This window comes from Syngnathoides biaculeatus, chromosome 11 (genome assembly GCF_019802595.1).
Source record: "Syngnathoides biaculeatus isolate LvHL_M chromosome 11, ASM1980259v1, whole genome shotgun sequence".
NCBI classification, from domain to species: Eukaryota; Metazoa; Chordata; class Actinopteri; order Syngnathiformes; family Syngnathidae; genus Syngnathoides; species Syngnathoides biaculeatus.
In genome coordinates this window covers 22951877-22979875 of record NC_084650.1, presented here as the reverse complement: position 1 = coordinate 22979875, position 27999 = coordinate 22951877, and the positions used below count along the sequence as shown (strand labels likewise).

General features: G+C 41.5%; 1 protein-coding gene across 2 annotated transcripts; it reads left to right on the top strand.

Annotated features, from left to right (window-relative positions):
• Window positions 1-577: 577 nt before the first annotated feature.
• tspan17 (tetraspanin 17) lies at window positions 578-24297 on the top strand. Of its 2 annotated transcripts, XM_061834291.1 has the most exons (8): window positions 584-4256; window positions 8252-8302; window positions 15704-15850; window positions 16587-16757; window positions 17134-17259; window positions 17670-17714; window positions 20697-20813; window positions 21020-21431. In XM_061834291.1, the coding sequence occupies exons 1-8, from the start codon at window positions 4170-4172 to the stop codon at window positions 21083-21085; spliced, it is 810 nt and encodes a 269-aa protein (XP_061690275.1). In that variant the 5' UTR covers window positions 584-4169; the 3' UTR covers window positions 21086-21431. The 2 variants fall into 2 exon arrangements, with proteins under 2 accessions (XP_061690276.1, XP_061690275.1); XM_061834292.1 differs by lacking the exons at window positions 20697-20813; window positions 21020-21431 and adding an exon at window positions 23831-24297 and having other exon boundaries at window positions 578-4256.
• The last annotated feature ends 3702 nt before the right edge of the window (window positions 24298-27999 follow it).

The window sequence follows — 27999 nt, the reverse complement described above, 5'->3', positions numbered from 1 at the left end:
GATACACAACTAAATCCTTGTAACATTATTTCACTCCACAAGACCATTTGTTAAAGATGTAGTAGGGAAAATCCCAGTATCGAAATTTATTGGAGTTTCTTATAAAACCCAAATGGAGGTTAAAAAACTCAAGACATTTATATGTATTCTCGTGAGGTCTAATTCTTGAACATTTATTAGACGCTTTTTTTTGTCTTACTGCAAATTCAGGGAGTCAATTAAATTTAATCCAGTCTGTTAAAAATTCCGAAGTCCCCATAAGAATGATCTAATGAATCAGGTTGGAGTAATTGGACACGGATGAAAACCTGGAATTTGTCATGAGCAATTAGCCAAGTAGTAATATGAATGTTCATGTTAATAAGGTCAGCTACCTGAAAACTGACCTCACACCCACTGGCATCCATTTTAATCAAAAAGTTGTTTACCTACCTTGTGAATTGTGCTTTGACAAAATGTCAGATTCCAAGGCCCAAATTCACATTAAATGTCAGGTTCCGAGACTGCCCTCTGTAGGACTTTAGACAGAAGTTCAAATAACAAAAACATCCAGATGTGAAAGTTCCTAATGTTTAAATACCACATGAAAGTACACTTCCATACTATAATTTCAATTAACATAGGTCAACTTTTTTAAATATATATTTTTAAAAGGGCAGCACATTGAAGCAACTGGTTAGAGCTTTGGCCCACAGTGCTGAGAACTGGGGTTCAAATCCTGGCCCCGCCTGTGTAGAGTTTGCATGTTCTCCCTGTGTTTTCTCCGGGCACTCAGAATTTCCTCCCACATCCCAAAAACATCCATAGTAGGTTACTCGAATAACCTAAATTGCTCATCTGTGTGAATAGCTGTTTGTTTATATGTGCCAAAGATTGGCTGGCACCAATTCAGATGTACCCACCTCTTGCCCGAAGATAGCTGGGATAGGTTCCAGCAGTCCTGCGACCCTTTTGAGGATAAGTGGCTCGGAAAATGGATGGATGGAAATTGTGATTGTTTGTTACTGTGTTTGTATGTTTCACTGGTATTGATCAAAGTTCTTTATCCATCCATCCATTTTTGGACCCTTTTATCCTCATGAGGGACATGGGAATGCTGGAGCTTATCCCAGCGATCTTCAGGCATGAGGCGGGGTACACCATGGAACTAGTTGCCAGCCAATCTTAGGAGACATAAAAACAAACAGCTTTCACACCTATGAGAAGTTTAGGTTCTTCAAGTAATCTACTATGCATGTTTTTGGGATGTGGGAGGAAACAGAAGTTCCCCTAAAAAAACCCACACAGGTAGCGCTGGGATTTGAACCCTAGTCCTCTAACCACTTGTCCACCGTGCCGCCAGTAGTTCTTTCACTGCAGTTTATTGTGTGGAGTTTGCATGTTCTCCCAACCCCTGTGTGGGTTTTCCCCAGGTGCTCCAATTTCCTCCCATCCATCCATTTATTTTCCTGGTTGGGGAAGTCCTGGAGCCTATACCAGCTGTCAACGGGCAGGAAGCAGGGTACAGGTTGGACTGGTTGCCAGCCAATCGCAGGGCACATAGAGGCAAACAGCCACACTCACAATCACAATCGCAATTTAGAGACTCCAATTAATGGTGCATGTTTTTGGGATGTGGGAGGAAACCGGAGTGCCCGGAGAAAATCCACACAGGCATGGGGAGAATGTGCAAACTCCACACAGGTAGGACTGGGATTTGAACCCCCGTCCTCTAACCAGTTGTCCACTGTGCCACCAGTAGTTCTTCCACTGCAGTTTATAACCTCTATAATCCAAACATGGGGAAAACGTGTGCATCTCAATAATAGGGGCACAAACAAAGCTTCGACTTCGTTATCATTTTTGCAGAATGTGGTTTTCCTAGTTTAACAATATATTTAAAGTAGTATATTCACAAGTGAGGAACAGTGGATGTTTGGTTATCACAGCTGCCACACAGTTCTGAGGACCCAGGTTTGAATGTGGTCTCACATGTGTGGAGTTTGCATGTTCTCCCTGTGGCTGTGTGGGTTTTTCCCATGTACTCCAATTACCTCCCACATCACCAAAACATGGTAGGTTAATTGAAGGCTCTAAATTGCCCGTTGGTTTGAATGTGAGTGCAAATGGTTGTTGTTTATGTTTGCCCTGTGATTGGCTGGTGACCGATCCAGGGTGTAACATAGCTCTTGTACACAGTCAACTGGGATTGGCTACAGCACGCCCGGGACCCAATGGGGATAAGCTTTTCAGCAAATGGATGGATGAATGGATAATTCCAAAATTCCACAGCAGGTACATTATGTAGGAAAATCAAAGCTGCTCTGAAATTACTAGTCAATCAAATCAAAAGCCTTTATTGTCATTATATGCTGTGCATACAATGGAATGATGAGTGCTACTCCACAAGGTGCAATAAAGTAGAATAAAAATCAAAGAACATCTTAGGTAAAAAACATTACATAAAACATCAAGCCACAATTGTTGCTAAAATAAACAAATAAAAAAATAAATCCACAAAAGAGGCAGCACGGTGGTTCAGCTGGTAAAGCATTGGCCTCACAGTTCTGAGGTCCTGGGTTCAATCCCAGACCCGCCTGTGTGGAGTTTGCATGTTCTTCCCGTGCGTGCGTGGGTTTCCTCCCACATCCCAAAAACATGCAACATTAATTGGACACTCTAAATTGTTACTAGGTGTGATTGTGAGTGCGGCCGTTTGTCTCGATGTGCTCTGCGATTGGCTGGCAATCAGTTCAGGGTGTACCCTGCCTCCTGCCCCTTGACAGCTAGGATAGGCTCCAGCACTCCCCGCGACCCTCGTGAGGATAAGCGGTGAAGAAAATGAATGGATGGATCCACAAAAGTGCAGTTGCAATTGCAGTTGAAGTGAAAACAGTAAAGAAATATTTGATCCAACATCCACAGGCATTTGAAAAATGGTTTCATTTCCCCTTTAATTGCTACAATTAATTTGATAAAATAAATAGAATGAGAATGTATTCGATGTTTATACTGTACTTTAAAGATTTAATCTAATACATTCCACAACGTCTTAATCATTCAAGAATTACAGCCATTTTTATCACTGCAGCATTTTCAAATTCTCGGGTGCCTCCCTCATTCATCTGTGCAAAGAATGTGATTTTGGGGAGGATTGTTTTTAAATGTTTTCTGATAAAGTCCACCATGGACTCATATTCAGTCAGAGGTACAAAATAGGAAAAGGATAAATATGACTGTAAATTCCATTAAGCAATATATACAGTGTAATTAGATATATTGTTATACTATTGGTTTAGCAATAAACTCAAGCCAGTGGAATACTACATTTGAATTTAGGAAACATACATCAAAAAAAAATATCTATTTAAAAAATATAATCAACTACGCTTTGCTTTATTGCAGGACATAACAAATTACAAGAAATAATAACAAATGGGGTATATTCGTTAAATTGAACACTCGTGATTGTTTGGTTCCATGGCTATATGTTTATGCCCTGCAACTGACCCTGAGAGTCATGAACGTCATAGCGGACAAGTACTTTTCAAAACGGATTGATAGAGGGTAAAATAGCCATACTTCTATCGACTTGATAATAAACGACAGACACATGCTAAAAGGCAGAGAACGCCGTTTGTTGGCACCTATTACACAAATCTTAAAATGGGGCAGCTTTCGTTCATTACCATTTCTCTGGCTTGCTGCGGCTGAAAGTTGATAATTGAAAACGATCCTGCTCAGCCTGGTGTCTGTTTTCGTCTCTTTCTCCAGCTTCGACTCCGGATGATGACTTATGGGTGTCGTCTTGAAAGGGTGCATATTTTAACGCAGCGCTTTGAAATTACCTTTTGAGTGTTAAGATGAGAAGCGAAAGGGAGGTTTGGGGGTATGAATGAGAAAATGAGAAAAGGACTCCGTGGACCCGTATTTGTTGTTTTTACTCGCACGTAATGCTAATGGGGAAAGTTGTATGCTAGCTAGCCTAGCAAGCTAATTGCTCAAACAAGGAAGGCTAATTATGTTGCTAACTCATGAATCTCCCCGGGCAGTAAACCTATTGTCGTTCTCTTATGGAGCCAGTTGACCGTCACTTCAGGTGTTTAATAACTGGAGTTTTGGTCGAGTTTAGTCCAGAACGACGGTAGTTGTTGCTTAGCGTTCTCGTTAGCCCCCATATCTTTGAAAGAATGAATAGAAAACGCCACCAATTTAAAGGCGCAGAAGTCAGCTGCTGCGTGAAATACTTCCTATTCGGATTCAACATTATATTCTGGGTAAGTAAAACGTCGTGTTTTGTAAGATCTCTGTTGTTTGATGAAACGTATAGTGATGTTTTTATTGCGAACGTTTGAGTGGCTTTCCATATGAAATAAGTAAAATTAGCTTAACGTAGGGGTTGTTATTGCGATAAAATCCACTCACTCCAAGCTTTCCAACACTGAAATTATACATGAAAGTCATTTAATCAACAGTAAAAACAAAAACAGAAAACTAATCACTTCCGTTTTAACAGTTGTTGTGAATAGCTTAACCTAATTGTAGCGTGTTTACCAGCCCCAGAGCTCTACAGCCAAAGTTTGTGACTGTTTGTATAGGAAAGCACGAATATTTTTCCTTTTCAAGTCATTTTACCGCCCCTAGGATTATTAATGTTTCCCCAAAATTAGTAATGAGACATAGGGCTGAGCTATTCATTAATTATAATGCTTCACTCTGTGGAAAGGATAAATAATTGCCAAAAAGTAGTTTTATTTTTTTTTCTTTTTTTTTTTTTTAAATCAGGTCTCATTATATCTTATTGCTTGTTATATTTGTATTTCACATGTATGGTGACTTCCTGGGCTAATCTCCGACCCAGAGTATCAAATTTCATTCCATATCATGTGTAAATGTGTGTTGATCTGACAATTGTCCTAAAATCCTGTCCTGAAAGTAAGGTGCACTGTTACAGTAGCTGGAGAAGCTGCCACTCAACTATTGACACTGTTGTTTAGGGCATACCACAAGTTTCATCTGCATTCTACACTTGTCTGACCATGTTGCTGTATGACCAACTCCTCATCGCAGAAAACAATTCTCTGTAGACCCACTGTCGTCTACTTGGGCCCCAGTGTGACTGATGTCGTAGTATAATGTCTGAGTGGACCACGGGATCTTCACACTCACACACATGCGCACACACATATGTAGGGATATGGCCAGGCCCGCTTCCTTTCACATGCCCCTTTCACTCACTATACAGGGTGGCCTCTGGGACAGCATTGTTTCTCTCACTTCCACACCCGTAAGTGCACAAAGTGTGATGGTAAGAACAATTACTGCGGGGAGCAATGGTTGGATGTCTTCTCTTATATACTTGGCTAGTCTGGCTCCTCAGCCATGTATGCAAATTATCTTCTCCTAATTCCCATCACTTCTTTACCACCTTCAACTGTCAAAACTTGCTGATGGTAATACTAACTTTCTCTCGGGTACAAATCAGAGAAGAGGTAAGCTTCATGTTATCATTTCAAGAAAAAAAAAAGTCTAAAATAAATAGAACTGAGTAATCAAGCAGGAAGCATTGAGTCACAGGGCTAATGTGTTGCAACTCTTGTGTTTCAACATTTGGCCAAACTTAAATTCCCGTATCTATGTTCTTGCTTAAGCATGTTGTAGCTTGCTGTCCCCCCCCCAATAATAATCACCAGAAGATGTTCTCTAGTGTGTGAGCTGTGAAACTGGACTTGTCAGACAAGTCAGTGCATTACGGAATACACAGCAATGAGGTTTATTCGCTTCAGATCAACCCATTTGTCTTTCTTGCTGTTGTCTTGTCAGCATTGACAATCCTGCCTAAAATAAGACTAACATGCCCAAGAGTCTAAATATTGTAAGCACGAAAATCCTTTCTACATGGATTCTTCCAGTGCCCATGCATGCTTGGTGCTGACAGCCAGGCATTTTCTCGCCTGGGAACAAAACACATTGTGTCGTCCCTCAAAATAGAGATATTTCTCACATCCACATAATTAAGCACAGTTTCTGCTTGAGCTGCTGAAATGTTTGGAAGCTTTACGTTCAGTAATTAAGAGGGTGTTAAGCTCTGCCCAGGTTGCAGAGTTTCTAAAATTGTGACTGTGTGTTATTAGCTGGCATCAACTCTCAGTGCACATGCATATTTGCCTCTAAAATGGGTTTTAGTCCATGTCAAATATAGTTATTTGGATATTGTAATTTTTCCTCTGAAGTCATCTTCTGAGATCGCCATGAGACAGAGCATATCATTTGAATTTTATGTCAGTCGACATTGGAAATTAGTTGTGGTCTGACTTTCACCCCAAAACCCTGTTTTCTATTCGTACTAAAAGTAACAAATGACAAATCACAATCGAATTGTTACCCCTTGTAACTACTCCAAAATAGTAATCCAACAAAGGAAAAATCTAATTTAATTGTTTGAAAACATTTTGTTGGACTCGGAAAAGTGTGCGTTGACGTTTTGACTGACACAATTTTAGCTACACCTTCTCCGTGGAGAAAAGTTTTTTTTTTTTAATTTCAAAATTGCTTACTTTAACTAGGACTCCTCCTTTTACATTGGCTACAGGTAGAATTGTAGGTCTGCTTTGTGCTTCCTGTTGCCATAAATCCTCGCGGACGGGACCAAGCTGCCACTTTTCCGGTCAGCCTGCTACTTAAAAAAAAACTTAGCCTGCTAGCTTCAGTCTATTCCAGCTCCACAGCTCTGGTCTGCAGCTTCAGCAATGGAGGCACGGAACATCGTCCAATTGGACTCAATCTCTCCCACATCCGTTGGAACATGACCGAAGTTCTTCCGGAGGTGGGAGTTGAAACGTCCTTTGAGGGGATTCTGCTAGATGTTCCTGGCAGACCCTCACAATACATTTGGGCCTTCCACAGTGGACCGGCATCTTCCCCACCATCGGAGCAAATTTATTACCAGGTGGTGATCAGTTGACAGCTCTGCCCCTCTATTCCCCCAAGTGTCAGAGACATGGGGTCGCAACTTCGATATCACAACCAAAAATTCGATCATCGAACTGCGACCTAGGGTCTCCTGGTGCCAAGTGCACATGTGGACACCCCGTATGGTCCAACATGGTGTTCGTTATGGAGAATATGTGATGAGCACAGTAGTCAGTTAACAGAACAGTACTCTGGTTCTGGTCGGGGGTCGTTCCTCCCAATCGCACCCAGGTCTTACTGTTATTTTCCACGTCAGCATTGAAGTCCCCCAGCAGAAGGGTGGAGACACACACACCACTTCACCATGATAAGGTGACTGCTTATAGGAAGGGTATTTAAAAATCAGACTTCATTTTCTGGAATTTCCCCCCCTTTCCCTCTCATAGGCGACGTCCACCTATAATGAAAATTCGGCGTCCCTTGTGTTTTTAAGTTGGGGAACTTGCTTAATTAGTGGCTGACTAATATTTTTTTACTCTACTGTATGTAAAATGATTTGACTTCAATGTTACCAAATGGGTGAAACAGTGCCGGACCTGGAAAGTGTTGGCCTCACAGTTCTGAGGACCCGGGTTTGAGCCCGGCCCCACCTTTGTGGGGTTTGCATGTTCTCGCCATGCCTGCATGGGTTTTTTCTGGGTACTCCAGTTTCCTCCCACATCCCAAAAACATCCAACATTAATTGCACACTTTAAATTGCCCCAACGGGTGATTGTGAGTGCGATTTGTCTGTCTTCATGTGCCCTGCAATTGGCTGGCAACCAGTTCAGGGTCTAACCTGCCTCCTGCGACCCTCGTGAGGATAAGCTGCAAAGAGAATGGATGGATGGATGTTACCAAATGCCAAATAGAAAAAGCAAAAACATTGAACAGTGAAACACTTTATTTGAACAGCCATCACTTGTTGTGAAATGCAGTCCTACTTTTACTAAATGAGAGAACATTACAGAGCTGTGCTCTTATTTTTGATTACGAGGGCAGAATTTATGATTGTGTGCAATTCTTAATTCTAGTCCTCGGATATGGCATCCTCAGCCACCATGTAATGCATTCAACCTGCAAATGCAATGCATGTTTTTCCACAGGAAAAAAAGGCTCTCAGAGTTCAAGTCTCTTTGAAGCCTTGGAAAAACCTGTTTTCCATATTTGGCACTTTGCAATGAGATTCATTTCCACATGTAGACATTGCTGCATTCTTTTTGCAGATCTCTTTTCAGATTCAATTGCTTGTGTAAGGTTATCATATACCTGTTACGTTGTTAGTGTTCTGTCTGACAAAGTCCTGTTTTGTGCTTTGCAGTTACTGGGAGCAGCATTCCTCGCCATTGGCCTGTGGGCATGGGCGGAAAAGGTATGTTTTGCCTAATGCTCGGACTGTCTTTAAATCCACATTCGCTGTTTGTATTGACAGTAGTCACAAACGAGTTGCGAATCACATTCCAGTCGTTACTTCGTTGTGCTATTCCAAAATAATAGTCCAACAAATAAGAAATCTAATTGGATAATTTGAAAACTATTGAGCTGCCCTGTCTCCCTCCAAAAAGGTTTTTCTGTTTAAAAAATATTGGTGAGTAAAAATTAAATTCATCAATGTATTCATAATCCTTCTACCAATACAGATAGTGAGTATATTGGAAGGAGGATGAGCAGGATGGCGCTGCCAAGGGATTTTGCGTTTGAGTCACGTTGTATTCATGGAAGCCGCACTCAACCAAACATCATGTAGCGACTAAGTAAGCAGCAGTGACAGTCTGAAGTGAGCAAAATATGCTATTTTGGATTCACCTGTAAATTTGGACAAGAAAATGGACAAAAGACACTCAAAATCCAAGATGCGCAACACCGACATGAAACACATCAGTTGTAGCCATCCCGAAGCTGTACACAAAGTTCAGACAGCCATTTTGGAGTCATTGACGTCAGCAAGAAAGAGCACTCAACCCCGGCAGTTTCATCGATGCCTTGACAGTATTAGAGGATGATAATTGAAAAAAATGAAATAGTTTATTTCAAATTCAAAATTATGATACAGTACTGTATATTTTATGTGCACAAAATGAACCACACATCATTTGCACACAAAATCACTGCTCAAACAACAAAACTCAATAAAATGTATTTCACACAGACGAAAACATTCTTTTGCGAAAATTGACTGAAAACAAATGTGAATTTTTTTTGTTGTCCTTCAAATTAAGTGGTGCTCTCATTATTGTCACAACAAATTCTGTTCCCTTTATTTTTATGTTTTGTTCACAATGAAGTCTCCTTGTGCATATTGAAAAGTGGTTTTCCCGCTTGTTGTCATTAATATGAACAATATATAATTGGAATATCGTGCCATTTTTAGCAGTGGGCCTTCGACAATGCTAGGCAAGTAAGGACAAAGTGTCAGTGCATTCCATGTTTGCGGACTGTAAGAAAACCAAAATAACAAGGATCCCTGCATATTGTGCTGCATATGGTAACACACACTGCCCTGCACTCGCAATAAGTCATGAGGCACCAAAATTTCCGTCACGGAAAACATTTTGATGAAAATGGCCCAAAAGTTCATTTTTGGTTTTGGATCAAAATTCATTTGTCTACAAAACAGCAAATGGTTGCCAGGAGACTCTAGGAAACTATTTAAAAAAAAAAAAAAAGTCCCAGCCCTCATCATTGAACAGTTGCCCAATTTTGCTGCTTTCCGCTCTTTTTATAGGAGAATGCTTGCTCCACATTGCTTCACGCCACCCCAGCTATTTACGAGCTACAGCTAATACAGGGTTCGCATGCGTCCCTAAAAACCCCTAAATTTTCGAAGGTGCGTTTAGGGGCTTCTTCTTCTTTTCCTTTCGGCTTGTCTCGTTAGGGGTCGCCACAGCGTGTCATCTTTTGCCATCTTAGCCTATCTCCTGCATCTTCCTCTCTAACCCCAACTGCCCTCATGTCTTCCCTCACCACATCCATAAACCTTCTCTTTGGTCTTCCTCTCGCTCTTTTGCCTGGGAGCTCCATCCTCAGCATCCTTCTACCAATATACTCACTCTCTTGCCTCTGAACATGTCCAAACCATCGAAGTCTGCTCTCTCGAATCTTGTCTCCAAAACATCCAACTTTGGCTGTCCCTCTAATGAGCTCATTTCTAATCCTATCCAACCTGGTCACTCCGAGCGAGAACCTCAACATCTTCATTTCTGCCACCTCCATTTCTGCTTCCTGTTGTTTCTTCAGTGCCACCGTCTCTCATCCGTACATCATGGCCGGCCTCACCACTGTTTTGTAAACTTTGCCCTTCATCCTAGCAGACACTCTTCTGTCACATAACACACCAGACACCTTTCGCCAGCTGTTCCAACCTGCTTGGACCCGTTTCTTCACTTCCTTACCACACTCACCATTGCTCTGGATTGTTGACCCTAAATATTTGAAGTCATCCACCCTCGCTATCTCTTCTCCCTGTAGCCTCACTCTTCCCCCTCCACTTTTCTCATTCACGCACATATATTCTGTTTTACTTTGGCTAATCTTCATTCCTCTCCTTTCCAGTGCATGTCTCCATCTTTCTAATTGTTCCTCTGGATGCTCCCTGCTTTCACTGCATATCACAATATCATCTGCGAACATCATGGTCCAAGGGGATTCCAGTCTAACCTCATCTGTCAGCCTATCCATTACCACTGCAAACAGGAAGGGGCTCAGAGCTGATCCCTGATGCAGTCCCAACTCCACCTTAAATTCCTTTGTCACACTTAAGGCACACCTCACCATTGTTCTCCTGCCATCATACATGTCCTGTACTATTTTAACATACTTCTCTGCCATACCAGACTTACGCATGCAGTACCACAGTTCCTCTCTTGGTACTCTGTCGTAGGCGTTCTCTAGATCCACAAAGACACAATGTAGCTCCTTCTGACCTTCTCTGTACTTTTCCACTAGCATCCTCAAGGCAAATCATGCATCTGTGGTACTCTTTCTAGGCATGAAACCATACTGTTGCTCGCAGATACTTACTTCTGTCCTGAGTCTAGCCTCCACTTCTCTTTCCCATAACTTCATTGTGTGGCCCATCAACTTTATTTGGCGATCCATCTGGCGTCTAAAACAGCCGGAAATTGTCAACGGAAGTCATTTTGTCATTGATATTCCATTGTTCGTTTCCGTGAGTCGGCATTTCACTTTGTGGTGTTTACATAATTTACCCGCGGGACCTCGAGTTGGGGTGCTGGGTTCCGCACGGACTGTTTTTGTTGTTGCGCTTCTGGAGTAAAAAGGTTAACAGAGTTCCCGCCGTTATGCGAGTAGTGTTTTGATGTCGAACAATAAAACAAGTTTTGTTCCTGTGTTCGACACTCCGCCTCCGACTCCTTTTCGCCGGCGCTACAACTTCGTCTTCGTTACGTCTTTCATCGATCCAACTTGTATCATGGGGAAGTGCATTTTTCAAGATGCTTGGGTTGAAAGTAAGGAGTTTGTCGAGATGCAAAAGATTGGCACATGTTTTACTGGGATCTGTGCAAGCAGAGCTACTAGCTAGGAAAGATGGGCGTCAAAGCGCTGGAGTCACAGCGGAAAAAAACGAGACACGCTGATTTGGACAAGACTCTCTCATCTTCCATTGGTATGAATCTGTTTCTAAAATACAAAGATAGTGAAGCATCACCTTCAGGCAGTGGTACTAGCAGTGCATGCGCACCTACAGTTGTCCAGCCATCGACTTCAACCAGCCAGAAGTCAGGCTCTATGAACGTAGTTCAATACACAAAGGCGGACTCGTTAAAGGCAGAGATCGTGTGGACTTTAAAAGTGATCTGCAGCCATTACAGTTACAAATCTTGTGAAAATAATTCGAAAGTGTTTGCAGTCATGTTCCCAGACAGTGACATTGCTAAAAACTACCACTGTGGGGAAAGAAAGACTTCGTACCTGGCTACATTTGGCATCGTTGCCCACTTTTCATCTCTACTGCCTCAAACCCAAAAAAGCCAGAATAGAGACCGACATATCTACGCTTATTGAGAAGGCTGACAGGCTGTGTGAGCAGGCAGAAGAAAAGAGAGTAGGGGTGCTGAGACAGACATCAGTAGAAGACATTTGTGTATATAGTTGCAATTGTAGTTAGAATCAGTTTTTCTGTATATTGTTATGTGAAGACGTTGACAATGGTCATATCAATGAGAACTACCACAAGGGGCGACAGGTGAACCTTTGATGAACCAAGAACAGCCAATGGCACCATTGGGTGAGTCTTTTTTCCTTACTCTTGATTTCCCACGATGGCCCTAAATTTTTTGTGTCGGCCCTAAATTTTTTCCATGTCAGCCCTAAATTATTCGTGTCAGCCCCTAAGAATGGCCCTAAAAAGCCCTTAAATTTTTTTGGGTCCGACTGAGTATGAACCCTGTAATATGGCTATATACAATTCAATTCTTATTCGCAGAACCAAATGTTCACTTCGAGTCTGGTGTCAACGCAGCATGTCACTCATCATCGCCTCCATGGCAGCTAGCTTGACAAGTATTGTTATAATGAATAGAGAATGAGGAGTGATTAAGAGGGAAAAAAAATGAAATCATGCTAATTGTCAAGCTATTGTGACGTTTTTGCAACACATTGAAGTATGTGTTTGAGTAATACCGGATACTTGTCGTAACTCTGGATCAAACTGCGTTATAGTGGACAGTCCAAGCACGCACATAGTGTGTCTTGTCCTCTGCCGAACCCTTGAGACTAACTCACCAAACCTCTGATATGTGATCAAACCCAGGTTAGAAAACCACTGTCCTAAAACAACTGTTAGTGTCATCAATCAAAACCGATGCAACACTAAATGATGAAATAGTGTTTTCAGATCTGTGGGATCAGAGTTCTTTTGGAAAACCTCAATATTTTGGAGTTAATTATTACTTATATGCGTAACCGTATTTGTGCATCAAAGGGGACTAACGGTCATTAACCCCGCCCCCCTTTTATTAGTGGCTCAGTAAAAACATCTAACTCATTCACTGCCAGCCCTCCCAGTTAACATATATATTTTACTTCTAAATAAGTCAATTGTAATTAATGTATTCATGTCCTGTTAACAGTGAATATGTTCATTAATTACCTTGAAATGATACAAGGTAGTTCCCCACATACTGTCTTTGTGGTCGCATGTTCTGATTAGTATCGTGTGCGGTCATGAACTTTGTACAAATTGCCTCCACTGCCCGAGTTCCTTTGTGGAAAATCTTGAATATATTTAAAGGAATTAGGCTGAATGAAAAATAGTATGATAAATAGCAGGACTGAAAAAGTGGTTGGTTTGCATCTCAGGGTCTAAAATAATTATTTCTATCACAACTGCTATCTGGCATGAATATGTTATTACTCAGGATTTAAACTCGCATGAATGCTGTTTTACTCCTCACCACTGCCTAAAAAGACAACAACAATAATAATAACACAAAAATGGGAAATTGATCTTTGATATATAAGATCGACACTTCTTTGGCATTAGTAACCAAGTTCTGAGTAAGCTTGTGAGAGCCACCTTTGATAAAAATTGACCTTTGCATGTTTGCAATTATACAAATCAATTTTTGTTCTCCATGTGGGGAGGCTGATGTATACATTGGTTTTCTTGTCGATTAGCAGTAAACATTGAGGGAGCAAAGCAGCCCCGGAGCATCACACTGCCACTACCATGCTTCCCTGTTGGTACAATGTTCTTTTTATCAAATGCTGTGCCATTTTTACGCCAGATGTAATGGGCCACACACCTTCAAAAAGGTACTTTTTTTTTGTTTTTGTTTCGACTCCACAATTCATAGTTTCTACAAAAGTCATGACGATCATCAAAATATTGTTTGGCAAATGTAAGACGAGAATTTTGTCTTTCTTTGGGCGGTCTCTGAGTGTTATTAAAATTGGTTTGATGATTTGAAATGTTTGTGTGTGATTGATATGTCCACCCCCAGCCCTCCCAAAAAAGGAGGTGGGTAAATACTTTTTTACAGCAGTGTATGAGCTATGAGTGAGCTAACTGGTAGTTACATTTTTTTAATTAATTTTTTTACGGATATGGTGATCGCTAGCACACTAATGCTTATTCCAAAAGCTAACTGTATAGCAAAGGCTATTTTGTCTCAATCTTTACAGTGTGGACCACACACTCTTTCCCACCATAAGCAATTTAAAGCTCAACCGACCTGCCTATATACATTTTTAAAAAATATTATGAAAACTACATATAATATTATTCACTTCGTCTATATGAAAAAAAAAATGAGCGGAGAGGGCGTCATTCATGCGCAAAGTTGCGGAAGTCTCGCTCGTCATCCAAGTGGTAGCCATATTGCCTGCTACATCATTTACAGCTGTCACACTGCGACGGTTGCCATTGGGACAATGCTTTGCCACATGCTATGGGAGACGAACAACAGAGATTTTCGGATTTTTACGACACCCCTTCTGACACGAAAGCTCTTTTTGAAGAAGAGAACACGAGTGAAGTGACCGGGGGAATATTACCCTCTCGTTTCATGCCATATTTAGATGACTAACAACAGACTCGCTGATAGTATGTAACGTACTCAGGAGGACCCATGCCGGGTGAAGTAACTGGCCGTTGGGGGGGGGGCTCTTTTCTCCTCCCGCATGTGGCCCAACTGCCCGATCCACCTCCGTGGCTGCGAGTGACGAACAACGACCCGTCCGTGTACATCGACACATTTCGCACCCATGATTTACGTACTTTAAGTTATTACGATGCGAATCTTTTGTTACTTATGAGAGGATTACGTTCCCCCCCCCAACTATTATTATTTTTTAGTAGCTCTACACACACCTACCTGTCATTTAGAACCCACAAAGCTCTCGTCCTTTGCACCTGTGCAATCCATTTTTCATGACACCAGGTGTTTTGGAAAAGTGTGAAGAATGACTCCATCCTCCAGTGTGTTTGAGCAATAGCCAGCAATACAACGAGAAGGCATTTTGGCTAACACACAGGAAAAAAACACCTACTTTCCCACCGGTAAAACTGGGACAAACACACGAAGCTACCAATGTTGGGGTCTGGAAAAAACATCACTTCCTGCTTCTTCTACAAAACAAATGGCTCGAGAGGATTTTCATGGCGGGAGATACAAAAATCTATATACGACAACATCATGATGTGTGGTGAAAAAAGGATGGGTTCATTCCGGCTGCCTTTTTTTCCATTAAAAACATACTAAAAATCATGCTTTATGTGTCAGTTGACCTTTAAGGATAAGATCATAAATGAGAAGAAAATGCATAGTAGTAGTTTAAAAAAAATTTTGGGGGGGGATAATTGCTCACATAGTTTACGAAATTGCTATAGAATAATCACTCCTAAAAAGATTCGATAGTGACAGCTCTATCATCTATTTTATACCACAGTACCGTGACACAGTAACATCAGAAAAACATTTTTACATGAGTGAAGACATACTAGGAGAAGAAAACATGTTGGAGCGTGGCCCATTTGGGTAGGATGTGCAAAGAGACCTTGGCAGAAACCTGTGAACTTTGCTTCTGATAAATGCTGCTTTGGCAGCTGAAGTGAAGCATGCCAGTTAAAATGTTTTATTGACAAAACAACCGAATACCCCTTTTTATTTGTTTATACTTTTGAGTCATATCTATCTTATAATTTGAATGATTTCTCTTTGACATTTCACAGGAAAAAGTTAGGACGTCTCATTTGAGGACAATATAATTTTCTTTTTTTTAAATTTTTTTTTGTCACCTCCTCCCTCAGGGCGTGCTGTCCAATCTTTCATCCATCACAGATCTTGGCGGTTTCGACCCTGTTTGGCTCTTCATCGTTGTCGGTGGGGTCATGTTTGTCCTGGGCTTTGCTGGGTGCATTGGAGCACTGCGAGAGAACACGCTCCTGCTTAAATTTGTAAGCTGCCTTGTGACTTTCAAAGGCCACACACACACACACACTAGTCCAACCACTTGAGACCTCTTTGCAAGAGCAGTTCACGAGGAGAGCAGAGACTATTGAAGTCACAGGTGTCACTGTGACTCACTTGAAGAGAACTGATGGTTGCATCATACAAAAAAAAAAATGTGGTCTTGTTTCCACGCATCAAAGAAACGCAGAGCCAAGCTTCAAAACATTGCTCTGTGACTTTTGGTGTGTGCGTGCGTGTGTGTGTGTGTGCGTGTGTGTGTGCGTGTGTGTGTGCGTGCGTGCGCATGCGTGCGCGTGTGTGCGCGTGTGCGTGCGCGTGTGCGTGCGTGCGTGTGCGCGGGGTTTTGAAGCCCAAATCAACAACTACATTTCCAGGGATGTATTTTTGTTTAGCTGACAGTTGACGCAGACAAAGCTGCTCCTACTCAATTCTGAGTAGATATGATAACTACCCGTTTCCATTAGCAGGAGTAAGTCAAACGTCAGAAAGCGTAACTAATACGGTTTTGCTACATTACTCATTTGCTTGTCTCCACCTACGTTTGCGGTGAGGGGATGATTTAATGCTCTCCTTTGGACTGCGGTTTTGCCGAGCAAATTGAGACTAGTCTTCAGTGGACCATCTCACTAACAATACTATTACAAATATGGGATATTCATTGGTCGTGATTTTCCGTGCGTACTGACTCTTGTGTGCAACTTTTTTTTTTTTTTTTTTCAGTTCTCCGTGTTCCTTGGTTTGATCTTCTTCTTGGAGCTCACCGCAGGAATCCTCGCCTTCGTCTTTAAGGACTGGATCAAAGACCAGCTCAACTTCTTCATTAACAACAATATCAAGGCTTACCGGGATGACATCGATTTGCAGAACCTCATTGACTTTGCCCAGGGTTATGTGAGTCTGGCACTGCTGCTTAAAACCATGCAGATATTCAGCTTTTCTACTCTTGTTTAAAGGCAGATGTTCTAGACTGGGGAAACCAGCCTGCTATAAATGTAGAAATTAATGTAATTGTGTTTATCCAATTTTATGCGGTGGCAATGTTGACATAATTGGTTCTCATGTGTAAAAAAAAAAATTGACTTGGTTACTGGATAAAGCCAATTAGCTTGTCTCGTCTGTTATCTGTAGCCGCTATCTTTCCATGTGAACTGCCATCCCATACAAGATTTGCCCGCGTTGCCTTTTCAAGACTATATCAAACAAAAGCCGTGTCTGTTGGGTGTTCGCTAATTGGCGGTCACATTTCTGCTTGGTGTTCTATTCTTAGTGGTCATGCTGTGGCGCTCATGGGCCCGATGACTGGAACTTGAACATGTACTTCAACTGCACCGACCAGAACCACAGTAGGGAAAGCTGCGGTGTCCCCTTGTCTTGCTGTGTCAAAGACCCTGTGGTGAGACGGTGAAATCAATTAATACACCATGCAATTAGTTTAGTTGATCCTCTGAAGTCAAACAATGCATTCTGAAACTAACCTCCAAATTTGTTCAGTTTTCGATTCAGTTCAAGGTAATAGTGGTAATTGAATTCATCACTTAGATTTTGAATCCTTGATTGGTTGCAAGCAAAATAAAAAATTAAACGTTTGCTCATTGCTTAGAGTTCCATGACCTCAGGGTATTTCAGGACATTTGAGGTGTTTTTGTCCTGAATTTTTTTTGTCTAACTCTGAATTGCACTTTATTGGCATTTTACTTTAGAGGTTCAGCTGAGTAATATGTGATTTTGTGTTTCCTAATTCATGCAACTGTAAAATTCCTGTAAGCATGTGACTTTTTTTCTCCTTTTTTTTTTCCTCAATAGGGTGTCATCAACACACAGTGTGGATATGATGTTCGACGTGAAAAGGTAGGTCTTTTCAGACGTTTTGTGGTTCCTTTTCGCCTGTTTTTTCTTTTGACTTCACTCTGCAATCCTGATGGGCATAATAATCAGTTAATTAATTAAGAATTCTGTCGATCGGCGGAACACTTTGTTGTGAAATCTTGGGAATCAATTGAGAAACCCAGTACTGTCTGCTACCAGTAGAGGGGCAGTTCATTCATTCACAACTCGTCCAAACCAGTGGTTCCGAACTGCTGTCACACAACGGCTCTCATTTTCCTTTTGTCCCTAGTGACGACTCACTAACAAAAGTGAATAAGACCCAGTAAAGTTAGTTCTTTGATTTTTTTTTTTCTTTTCTTTTCCCCCTAAATACATAATATATGTTGAAGTGCTGAAAACTTGCAAAGGCTGAGAACAACTTAGTAGCGTTCTTGAAATCACATTTAGAAGCCAGTGGATTGTACTCCCACAATGCTAGGTCTTGTCTTGGTCTTGGACTGGCGAGATTCAAAAACTGTCTGGACTTGGGTTTTTCCATTGAGATAAGCACTGATTTTGGTTTACTTCCAATTCATTAAGGTGGTAATAAGGGGCACTCACAAATAACATCAATTCGTGTTATGAACCACCCACCACCCCCCATAATGACAACAGTGACTTAGGGACCACCCCCCGCACACAAGTGGAAATGAAAGACGCGAGACATATAAAACTGAGCGAGGAGAGCCCGAGCAAGACGTCAACTAACACAACAGTAATTAAATTTGGCTTCCTCACCTCAAAGACTTCATATGTAAAAGAACATGCGAAAGAAAACACTCTGCGGGTTCAACTTCTGTGGTCTAGAGCTCACTGGAACGCCAAGAAAAAGAAAACACACACACACAGGCATGGTAATGTTACTGTAAGTAACACCAGCAAATCTAATTTTGTCTTTCTGGGATGAATACTTTGAGAGAGTTTTTAATTCCACCTTAAACTGGTTTTGTTTAACAGTGTTGTACTTTGCCTCTAACCTGTCCTTTTAAGCTGCATGGTACAACATATTGGTCCATCTGTGTGGCTTTTGCGCTGGAACAGTTTTGCTGTGCAACAAGTTTTAAATACTTCCTCTGCTTATTTTTGAGGGTTTTTTTTGCATTATTATATAAATCATTATATCTTGAAAGTCACCTGGAGTTCACATCATGCTTTCCACTCCCACCCACTCCCAGTGACTTTCTTGTCAAAGTTCTGACTCATGCCTGCTGCCAGTGACCTTCGCTCTAACCCAAGGAATTGATTAATGGTGAAATGTACGCCATCCTGCGGGAATCCTGCGGGACCCACAGGACCTTGTAGGAAGTCAGGGGAAAAAAAAATGTCACCCACTACTCTACGATAACATACCAATACATTTCAAACAATCAAAGCTGGTTCACCCCAAGAATAAATTCCAGGGAAAGAAACTCAGCAACGTTATCCAGAGTCCCATGTCACACCATCGGAGGGGGGCTGCTTCAGGTGCAGAATCAGTGGTTCATTTGCATCTGAAGAAGAAGGGACATTCCTTTAAGGACAACGGTGTCCAAATTCTGAATAGTAGGATCTCTGATTTGAAATTGGTGTAAAAGAAGGCTTCTGTAATGCTAGAAAAAGGTAGTTAGAGGCATCACCTATTGTCTGCCGATAATGATGTTCTCCTAACACCCCGACCCCCAAAAATCACCTTATTCAATGGCCTTTAGGAGCTTTTTTGCCACAAGATGAGTGAACGACTAACTGGTATGCAGGACTGTCCCTTGGCAACCACACTGGGCAACCCCTGGGAAACATGCGTATTGAGGAATAATTAGATTGGATTAAAGGTGATATGCCTTCAATAAACCCCAACGGTCCAGTTACCTTGATTGAAATTTTGTGAATCAGATGGAGAGCTCTTTTTTTTTTTTTTTGCAGCAGCAGCAATTAAGCTTCTGAGTGAATGTTCTCACAAAGTAGAGCTGATTGTAGACAAGGCTAAAGTGGCAGGTCATTTTTGGTTTTACTGGGATTTGAATCACAAATATCCATATTACAATAAAATTCAAAAAAGAGAAATGCCCAAAAACATCAAGAGCGCATCACAGCAGAACTTGAGAATCTACCGAGTTAATTACCCAGCCTCCTCTGCACGCTTCCTGCCTTAATAACAGATTTTTCCTTTAGCAGGTATAATTAGCCTCCCGTTATAGCCTGTAGTGCAGCCTTACGCCACTCTGTAATTGGCAATCGACTGGGTTATGCCAGGCCGCTCGCTCTCTTGTGTGCACGTGTGGGTGTGGCACTTAGAATTCGCTGCACTGCAGTCCGTCAGATTGCTTGTTGCTAGGTACACTGCGGCACGGGGGAACCGCTGGCCACCGAGTAGGTACGAATTCATTTTCCTCGCGTGTTGACGCCCTGGTGACTGATATTTTACTGGAGCTGTCAGTCATGTCCGGCTTTTTTGTGGAGAGATGCGGAGAACCGAGCAGTATGACCAAAAGCTGAAAATGAGTTAGCTTGTGAGAAAGTTAACCACCTGAACAACTAGCTGCTTTTTTTTTTTTTTAAATTGGCTGCAAAGTAGCTTCCTTCATGCATTATTGGTTTTAAAGATAGCGTAAGCTTGTGCTTCAGAACAGCGGTTTCCTGATGTGATACTGTCCTTTTTATGCCCCATTTTTCCAATTAGCGATCACAGCACTGTCAGGCACAGGAAGCAGCCGCTTTTGGTTTGTTGAGGCCCGACAGCGTCTTGTGTAAAACACACCCACGTGTTCTAATGGAGAGAGTGACTCAACCATCGCTCACATTTTCCTGTGACAGAAGACTCAAATGTTCTTTTTTCATGTCCTTGGTCCTCCTTTAGTCATAGGTCAGAGTTGAGCAGGTTGTCGTCCTGTCAGAGCAGATCACTGATGGGCGTTTGGAAATGTGTTTTTAGTGCCTTCTAACTGCGATTTTGTCGTCGTCCCCCCTCCCCCCACCCCACCTGTATAGAAGCTGGATCAAGAAAAATACATCTATACCAAAGGCTGTGTGGGGCAGTTTGAGAAGTGGCTCCAGGACAACCTCATTATTGTTGCTGGCACCTTTGTCGGGATTGCACTTTTACAGGTAACGTCACTTTGTTTGTGCATTCATGTAACTTGGAACACCAGTGGGCCGAGCTAATGAGCGTGCTGTGATTTTGATTCATCACTGCCACCTTGTGGCAAGATCCCCACTGTCGAGCAAACCCCCGCAGAGCAACACAGTCTGTCCCTTGTTTTCTAACATGACCGTCCTGAATTCTGTCATTTCCTGTGCGGCTTCCTCTCCAGATTTTTGGGATCTGCCTTGCTCAAAACCTGGTCAGTGACATCAAAGCTGTCAAAGCCAACTGGTGACCGGGGAGAAGGTGCGAGGAGTCTCGTTACTCAGAACCCCGACTGGTCTTTGAGGCAGGTCCCCTGTCTGATGTGTAACTGCACACTGAGCACATCCACAAAACTGCACAAATCTGTTCCTTTGTTTAGTAGAGTGTGGGAAACTGTCAGAGGTGAACATTACCAAAACAATATCTTGTTTTCCTCTCAACCGGGATATTATGGAGAGCCTCCTTAATGAAGACCCTGCACACTTCTTTTCTGCACCGTTTCATTCTCAAGACTAGTGTGTTTATGGCGAGATGTTGCACAAGAATGCTCAGCAGATGCTAGATTAAAAGACATGGATGGGACTACAACAAAGGAAAGTGACTCCTTCCTTTAGGTGAAACATTCCGTCATCAACACTCGCTGCTCAGCGAGCGAGCGACCTTTCGCTGAACGCACGGATCGCTCCGTCGTCTCAGTGTTGACCCCTGAACTCTAGCTGGTTATGCCTGACACTTCAGATGTTTCAGGACATTTAAACCCCAAGTCGAAATGTAAAAAGTGCCATTAATTTCCAGTGATTGTCCTCCCGTTTGCAACAAGCCCGCAATACCTCAGGGCCTGTCTTAAAATCGATTGTGTCGGCTTTGTTTAAAACCTCTTTCTCTTTTCGTCCGTGTATGGTAAATTAGATGGGACTTACTTTATGCAGAGGGACATCAATTTAGGAACTGATAATGGGATGGCGATGGCCGGGTTAGTCACCGTACACTTATTCTCTTAACGGCATCCCTCAGGCACATGGGATTGCTGCTTTGGGGCCTTTTACCACAATTGTCTTATGCTCAAATTCTAACTTCAACTAAGTGTTTTATCTTAAATATTTTTTCTTTCATATAAATATATATATATATAGATTTTTTTTTTTAATCCTTTGGTTTGTTTTTAGACCAAGCATTTGGGAACAAATTGGCTAATTTTGACACTGACGCAATAAATATCAGTCACCCACAAGTAAAGGTTTTCAACTTTTTAATTCTTCAGGAAGATATTAGTGTTAGCATTTCTAGGTGGGCAAAATGTGTATGCACTGTCCCATTCAATTTAGGGAAGCATCAATTTATGAGAGCATGACCGTAGTTGTAACACTATATCCCATTTATCATCCATGCAGTCACGTCGTTATGTTTGGGCTGGTTTAAAATAAACGAGGAAATAGGTTACATTGAAACAATGTCAATATGAATGCTGCTTGAACTTGAACTCGATTAGTACAGTCTAATGCATATTTTACTCCGTTATTGGTCTTGGGCTAATGGATTATATGGAGTTGTTTCAATTTGCACCTCACTCATTCATGTCTTGCCTGGTCTTGTCTCATTAGTCGTTTAATTTGACCGCTTTTCAGCAGACCGTCACGACATGTGCATTGTCACCATAGCGAGATGTTTGTGTCTCTTTGCGAGCGATGCAGTGCGTTGTTACCTTGTTGGTGCGATGCACTCAAGTATATTCCCCAAAAAGAAAAAAAACATGAGATGTTGTGCCTTGAAATTCTGGGAACAGCACTGCAACACTTTTTACCTGTGGAATATGTATATGGATCGTCACTCTGTCACGCAGTGTGATCTCAAAACTGTGTGTATATGTCAAAAGGCACGCTTGCCTACTCAGCCCCGTGTTTAGTATTCTTTCATCCGCTTGTATTTTTCCATGGGTTGTTTGTTTCGGCACCAAGATGCACAGCAAGTTACTTAACCATGACATTTATTTCATTGCTGATAAATGTTTTTTTCAGGGGGTGGGGGGGGGCCGGTGGTGTCATCACTGGGTGAGCATGAGAGAACAGATTTACCGGTACCTTCAGAGCCAGTGCAGACTTTTTTTTTTTTTTAATTATTTGGGAGCATCAAACACAGCTTGTAGCACACCAAATAATGCTGAATTTGTCTGATGGGACATTGTCGTCTTTACTTTAAAAAACAGACCACAGACCAGCATCCGCCCTCCCACAGCTTTCTTGTGTTTGATCATCTTCAAAGTTGTTGACATGCACTAAATCATTAGTTGCTTTGTTCAGAAAGCTCTTGAATTTGTTTGCTTAAGGGTTGAAACCCCCCAAACCTCCCAACATGTTTGAGTGTGCTCGGAGAGATTGTTGGTGTCTGTGTGAACGGAAGAACTCTTGGGGATTTCTTTCTTTTGAAAAATGTGGCAGATTCAGAGTGTCTAGCACGAGGCAATACAGGCTGTGAGTCTTTCTATAGATGGACAGACAGATCATGCTATATAACTGTGTAGTAGTGTACTGTATTGTGACTTCCCAAAAATAGTCTGTGACTTATCTCCCCCCTCCCCACTTGCATATAATTCCTTTTAATGTAGGAGGGACCGGTAACAATGCTCCTTCTACTTTACCCTTTTATTAAATTGGCCTTGCATGAACTAGCTCGTTAATTTCCCAGCTTTCCCGGTGGGCATTTAAATAATTCCCACAGAGGAGCTGTATGCATCCCATGAATGTGTAAGTGGGAAACAGCGTGGACCTCATGCACATTCCTCACGCCACATGTTAGCTTTATGCAGTGCACAGCAAAAAAATGAATAATGTAAATAGATTTTGTCAGTGATACACTTATATATATATATATATATATATATATATATATAATATATATATATATATATATATATATATATATATAATTATTTTATTTTTTTTTGGTCAAGATTTAAAAGTGTGGAGGCAGTTGAACATTCCATTCCTTGCGTTTCCAGGCATGGACATTTTTATTTTGCAAAGAGGCCATTGTCCTCACATGCTTTTTAAAGACTCTTCGGGCAATGGTTTGTTAGAAATGGGAGCATCATCATCGTCATCATCATCATCATCATCAGGCGCGTAACTCAACAGAGGTCAGTCGAAGACACTTTTGGGCCAGCATGATTGTTGTTAATTGCAGAAATTCGCACATGCCTCAGTACCGTAATCTATTGTAAATGATCCAGAATTTGGTCCACCTCATGATGGTTTTTCAATTTTGCCAAGACTTATCCGATCATAAATATTCTTTGGCGAGCAAAAAGTGAATATTCTAAACATGGCTCAGATTAGGTGGACCAACTTCTGATGGCCTTATAAAGAAATCCTGCCAACGAATATGAAAATTGTGGGACATGGTCTGTTACACTGTATATTGTGTTGAAATGTGCTTCTTTCATATATTAAAGGATTTATATCATAAGATCTACCTCATCTCTTTTTATTTATTTTATTTTTAAAATCCACTCAAGGGATTGATTCTCCTGTGCTTGAGTATTTCACTATATAGTTCTGTGTCACTGGTTTTATATGTTAAATAGGCCACAGTAAGACATTTGGTCCCTGGAAATATGGTTTTAAGCAAATTTTGTGGAACACAAACAGCATCTGAAATCAGTATTTAACACCACCGTTTTTGTCATATTTCCAAAGGTGTTTTTGACACACAAAAAAATTCACCAGTTGTTGGGAACAACCCAACTAACCCACCCATACAAAGAAAGTAGAACAAATTAGCTCAGAAAGTAAGTTGTGTGTAATAATGTGAAATGACTGTGGAAAAAAGTATGAAATACACCTGGTTGTTGCTTGTTTAACTGGTTTAAGGTGCCTCCCGTTTACAGGAGAAAACTAGTCGTAAGGATTGTCTGGTTTGACTTTGTTCCATCTCTCCACAAAAGTTGTCTTCATAACTTAAGGGTTCTATGGGCTTCTTTTATCGATCTTGAGTTTCACTTCTTCCTGTATATTTTCAATTGGATTCAAATCAGACGATTGGTTGGGCCATTCTAGTGGCTTTGTTTTTATTTTGTAAATTCTTTTATTTCTCTTTGTTTTGGGAGAGTGGATTCAACTAGGCGATGGGCTGGGCCAATATAGCAGCTTTATTTTTCATTTTATTTCTTTTATATACATTTTTTTTTGGGGGGGCAAGCAGACTTCCCACTGCCACAGACATTCTGAAGTATATACAGGGGAAAAAAGAGCTCTCTGCATCAATTAGGACTCCAGCCAAACTTCAAACTTATGCTTGGATCCTCTCCTCTCAAGCAGGGGTCTTTGAAACCACCAGTGAAAATTTAAATGTACACAAGATTGCCACTCTCTCTCGTGATTTTAGTAACATAAAACAGTGATCTGAGGAGATTGTCCATGAGCAAAACCGATCTTGTTTGTTGGGAACTGCTCTCGTCTTGGATTACAGTATTTTGATATTGTATGTCATCACACGACATCTTGAGTCAGCCAATAGAGGGAGACAAATGATGGCCCGGACTCTTCGCAGTCTGTCTTGGACTTGGTTAATTAAAGAAGTCAAGTTAACAAATAAAATAAAGCGAGTAGATGGACAGCATCAGATTGTGTACTTGCCATCAGTGGCCCAGGGTCACGAGATGTGCTGCTTTTGAAAAGTTGTTAATGAAACCAAACAAATCTGATAAACACGAAAATCCTCAATGAGTTTTCTTCAAAATGAGGCCATCTGGGGTCAGAAGTCCGCCTGACAGTAGAACAACAAACCATCATTTTCTTATATTTATGGTGCCGAGTCTCTCATGTTGTGCTTGCTGTCCTCGGAATTCATTGTTAGACAAGATGCGACTGATAATTTATAGGTTTGGGGATGTACCTGTTGACATAAAGCAGGCTGGTGGCTGTAAGGACAGCAGCTTCTATTCTGATCGCTCCTCTTTCATTTGATTTGAGCAGACTAACTTTTTTTCGACATTATCTGTCCGATAAATATGCCTTTCGTTTTTCTGTCTGTGCTCAAGGAAACAGTCAGGGCAGTTATAAACCGCCTAATTTGATCATGTTTATTAGCTACTGTATGATATGGCTTCTGCTGCAGTTCCTTTTCCTTTTCAGCAAACTAATCAATTGACTGTCATACATTTTTTTTTTTTTTTTTTTTTTTTTTTTTTTTTTTGGCCTGGTGCGCCGGGTTTTGTTTTTGCTACCTCGTCTTGCTCCAGGAAACCAATCGCATCAATTAATATCTGTAGTCTTCTAATATGCTTAAATACTTGCCTTTAAAATTCTCTCCATTTCATTATTAAAAAGGATCAGCTTGCTTTATAATTAGATTCTGGTGAAATCCAAGTTAAACGCTGTATCTTCCCGCTTGTGGATATTAAGTTTGCTTGATTTAATCTTTTTACCAGCTCATCTGTCTTGTGGTTGACACGCCATGCTGATGCTTTTACGATGTTGAGCACCATTTCGAATGTATCTTTGGAAAAGATCATGTGAGGGTTTACGCTATTTTCTCACATTTCTATCATCTTAAATGTCAAGTGTCGTCAAATGGATGATTTTTGGTATATTATTAATGAAAACCCCACAGCCAATATGATCCCATGTGTTTTTTCACCACAAAACATGATTTTGACGTATACAGCTTTTTGTAACTCCCGCCATGAAAATCCTCTCGAGGGATTTGTTTTCGAGAAGTAGCAGGAAGTGACGTACAGGACAGAGGCGCCCCCTAGTGCACGCGTTTGCTTCCATTAGTTTTACCTCCGGGAAGGTAGCTCGTTGTTCCTTCGTGTTAGCCCAAATGCCGACTCATTGCATTGCTGGACATTATTTGAACACTCGGGAGAATGGAATTACCCTTCATAAGTTTGAAAGAGACCCTGTTCGTTGTGAAAAATGGATTGCACGGGTGCAGAGGACGAGAGCTTCGTGGGTTCCAAATAACAGGTAGGTGTGTATGCAGTTCAAAAAAAAAAAAAAAAGAAAAAAAATTGTTTTGGGTGGACCACGTAATCAGTCTCTCTCATAACGTAACAAAATATCCGTGTATGAAATGTCGATGTGCGCGTCGTCCAGCCAACAATGTCTCGATAGTGTTCATCGAGTACTGCGGCGACTTTGAACATACCCCTAAAAGCAACATAGCCAGGCTCCACCTCCTCTATATATGCCACCACAGGCGCCAAAACTCAGCTGAGGCGCAGTGTCCAGCGGTCACAGCTTCTGCAAAGGCTGCGCGTCAGGCTGTGCGACGGGGGCGGCTCTGAAGACCCCAGCCGAGAATGCATTACTCAGTCGTGTGCGCGCATAAAGCGCCCCGGCTCGACTGTGAGCACCCCGCCTAAATCAGCACCGCTCGGCTCTGTCGTAAGCCACACCGGCCGGGAGTGGATCGGACGGGATGCGGTTTAGCTGTGATCGGATATCATCTGAATATGGTTCGAAACAATAATGTAATATTGCCCAGAGGGCTCGAAACAATAGTATAATATTGCCCTGGTAACTTCACTCGGTTGTGTGGTGTTGTACTTTTTGAAAAGAGCTTCGGTGTCAGAAGGGGCGTCGGAAAAATCTGAATATCTCTGTTCTTCAGCTTCCATAGTAGCGGGCACAGCGCGTTTTCAACGGCGGAAGTGACGATGACGTCAAGGACAGAGGACGCGACTAATATGGTGGTCCCCCTGTTCAAGATGTATGACTGTAGGGTGTGTTACAACTGCACAGGGATCACACCCCTCAGCCTCTCTGGTAGGGTGTAATCAGGTTTTCTGGAGCACAGAGTCTATCGGGAAGTCGAATGTCAGATTCAGGAAACACAGTGTGGTTTTCGTCATTGCTGTGGAACAATGGGCCAGCTCAGCACACGCAGCTGGGTCCTCGAATTTGCATTGGAGTTTGCCCTAACTACGTGTGTAGATACCCTAAGGGATGGGTACCGAATAATTCATCTTAAAATAGTGATTAGATGTATATACATATTTTTGTAAATATTTAGTTGGGACACCTGACCTTTTTTTGTGCGAAGTTAAAAATACTGTTAAAATGAGTTAAAACTGGTTATTCAATAAACAAAACGTGTTCAAACATTGTTCTGGACTCAAAAATACAGATTACATCTATATAGGAAATACTTTTTTAGAAGCTT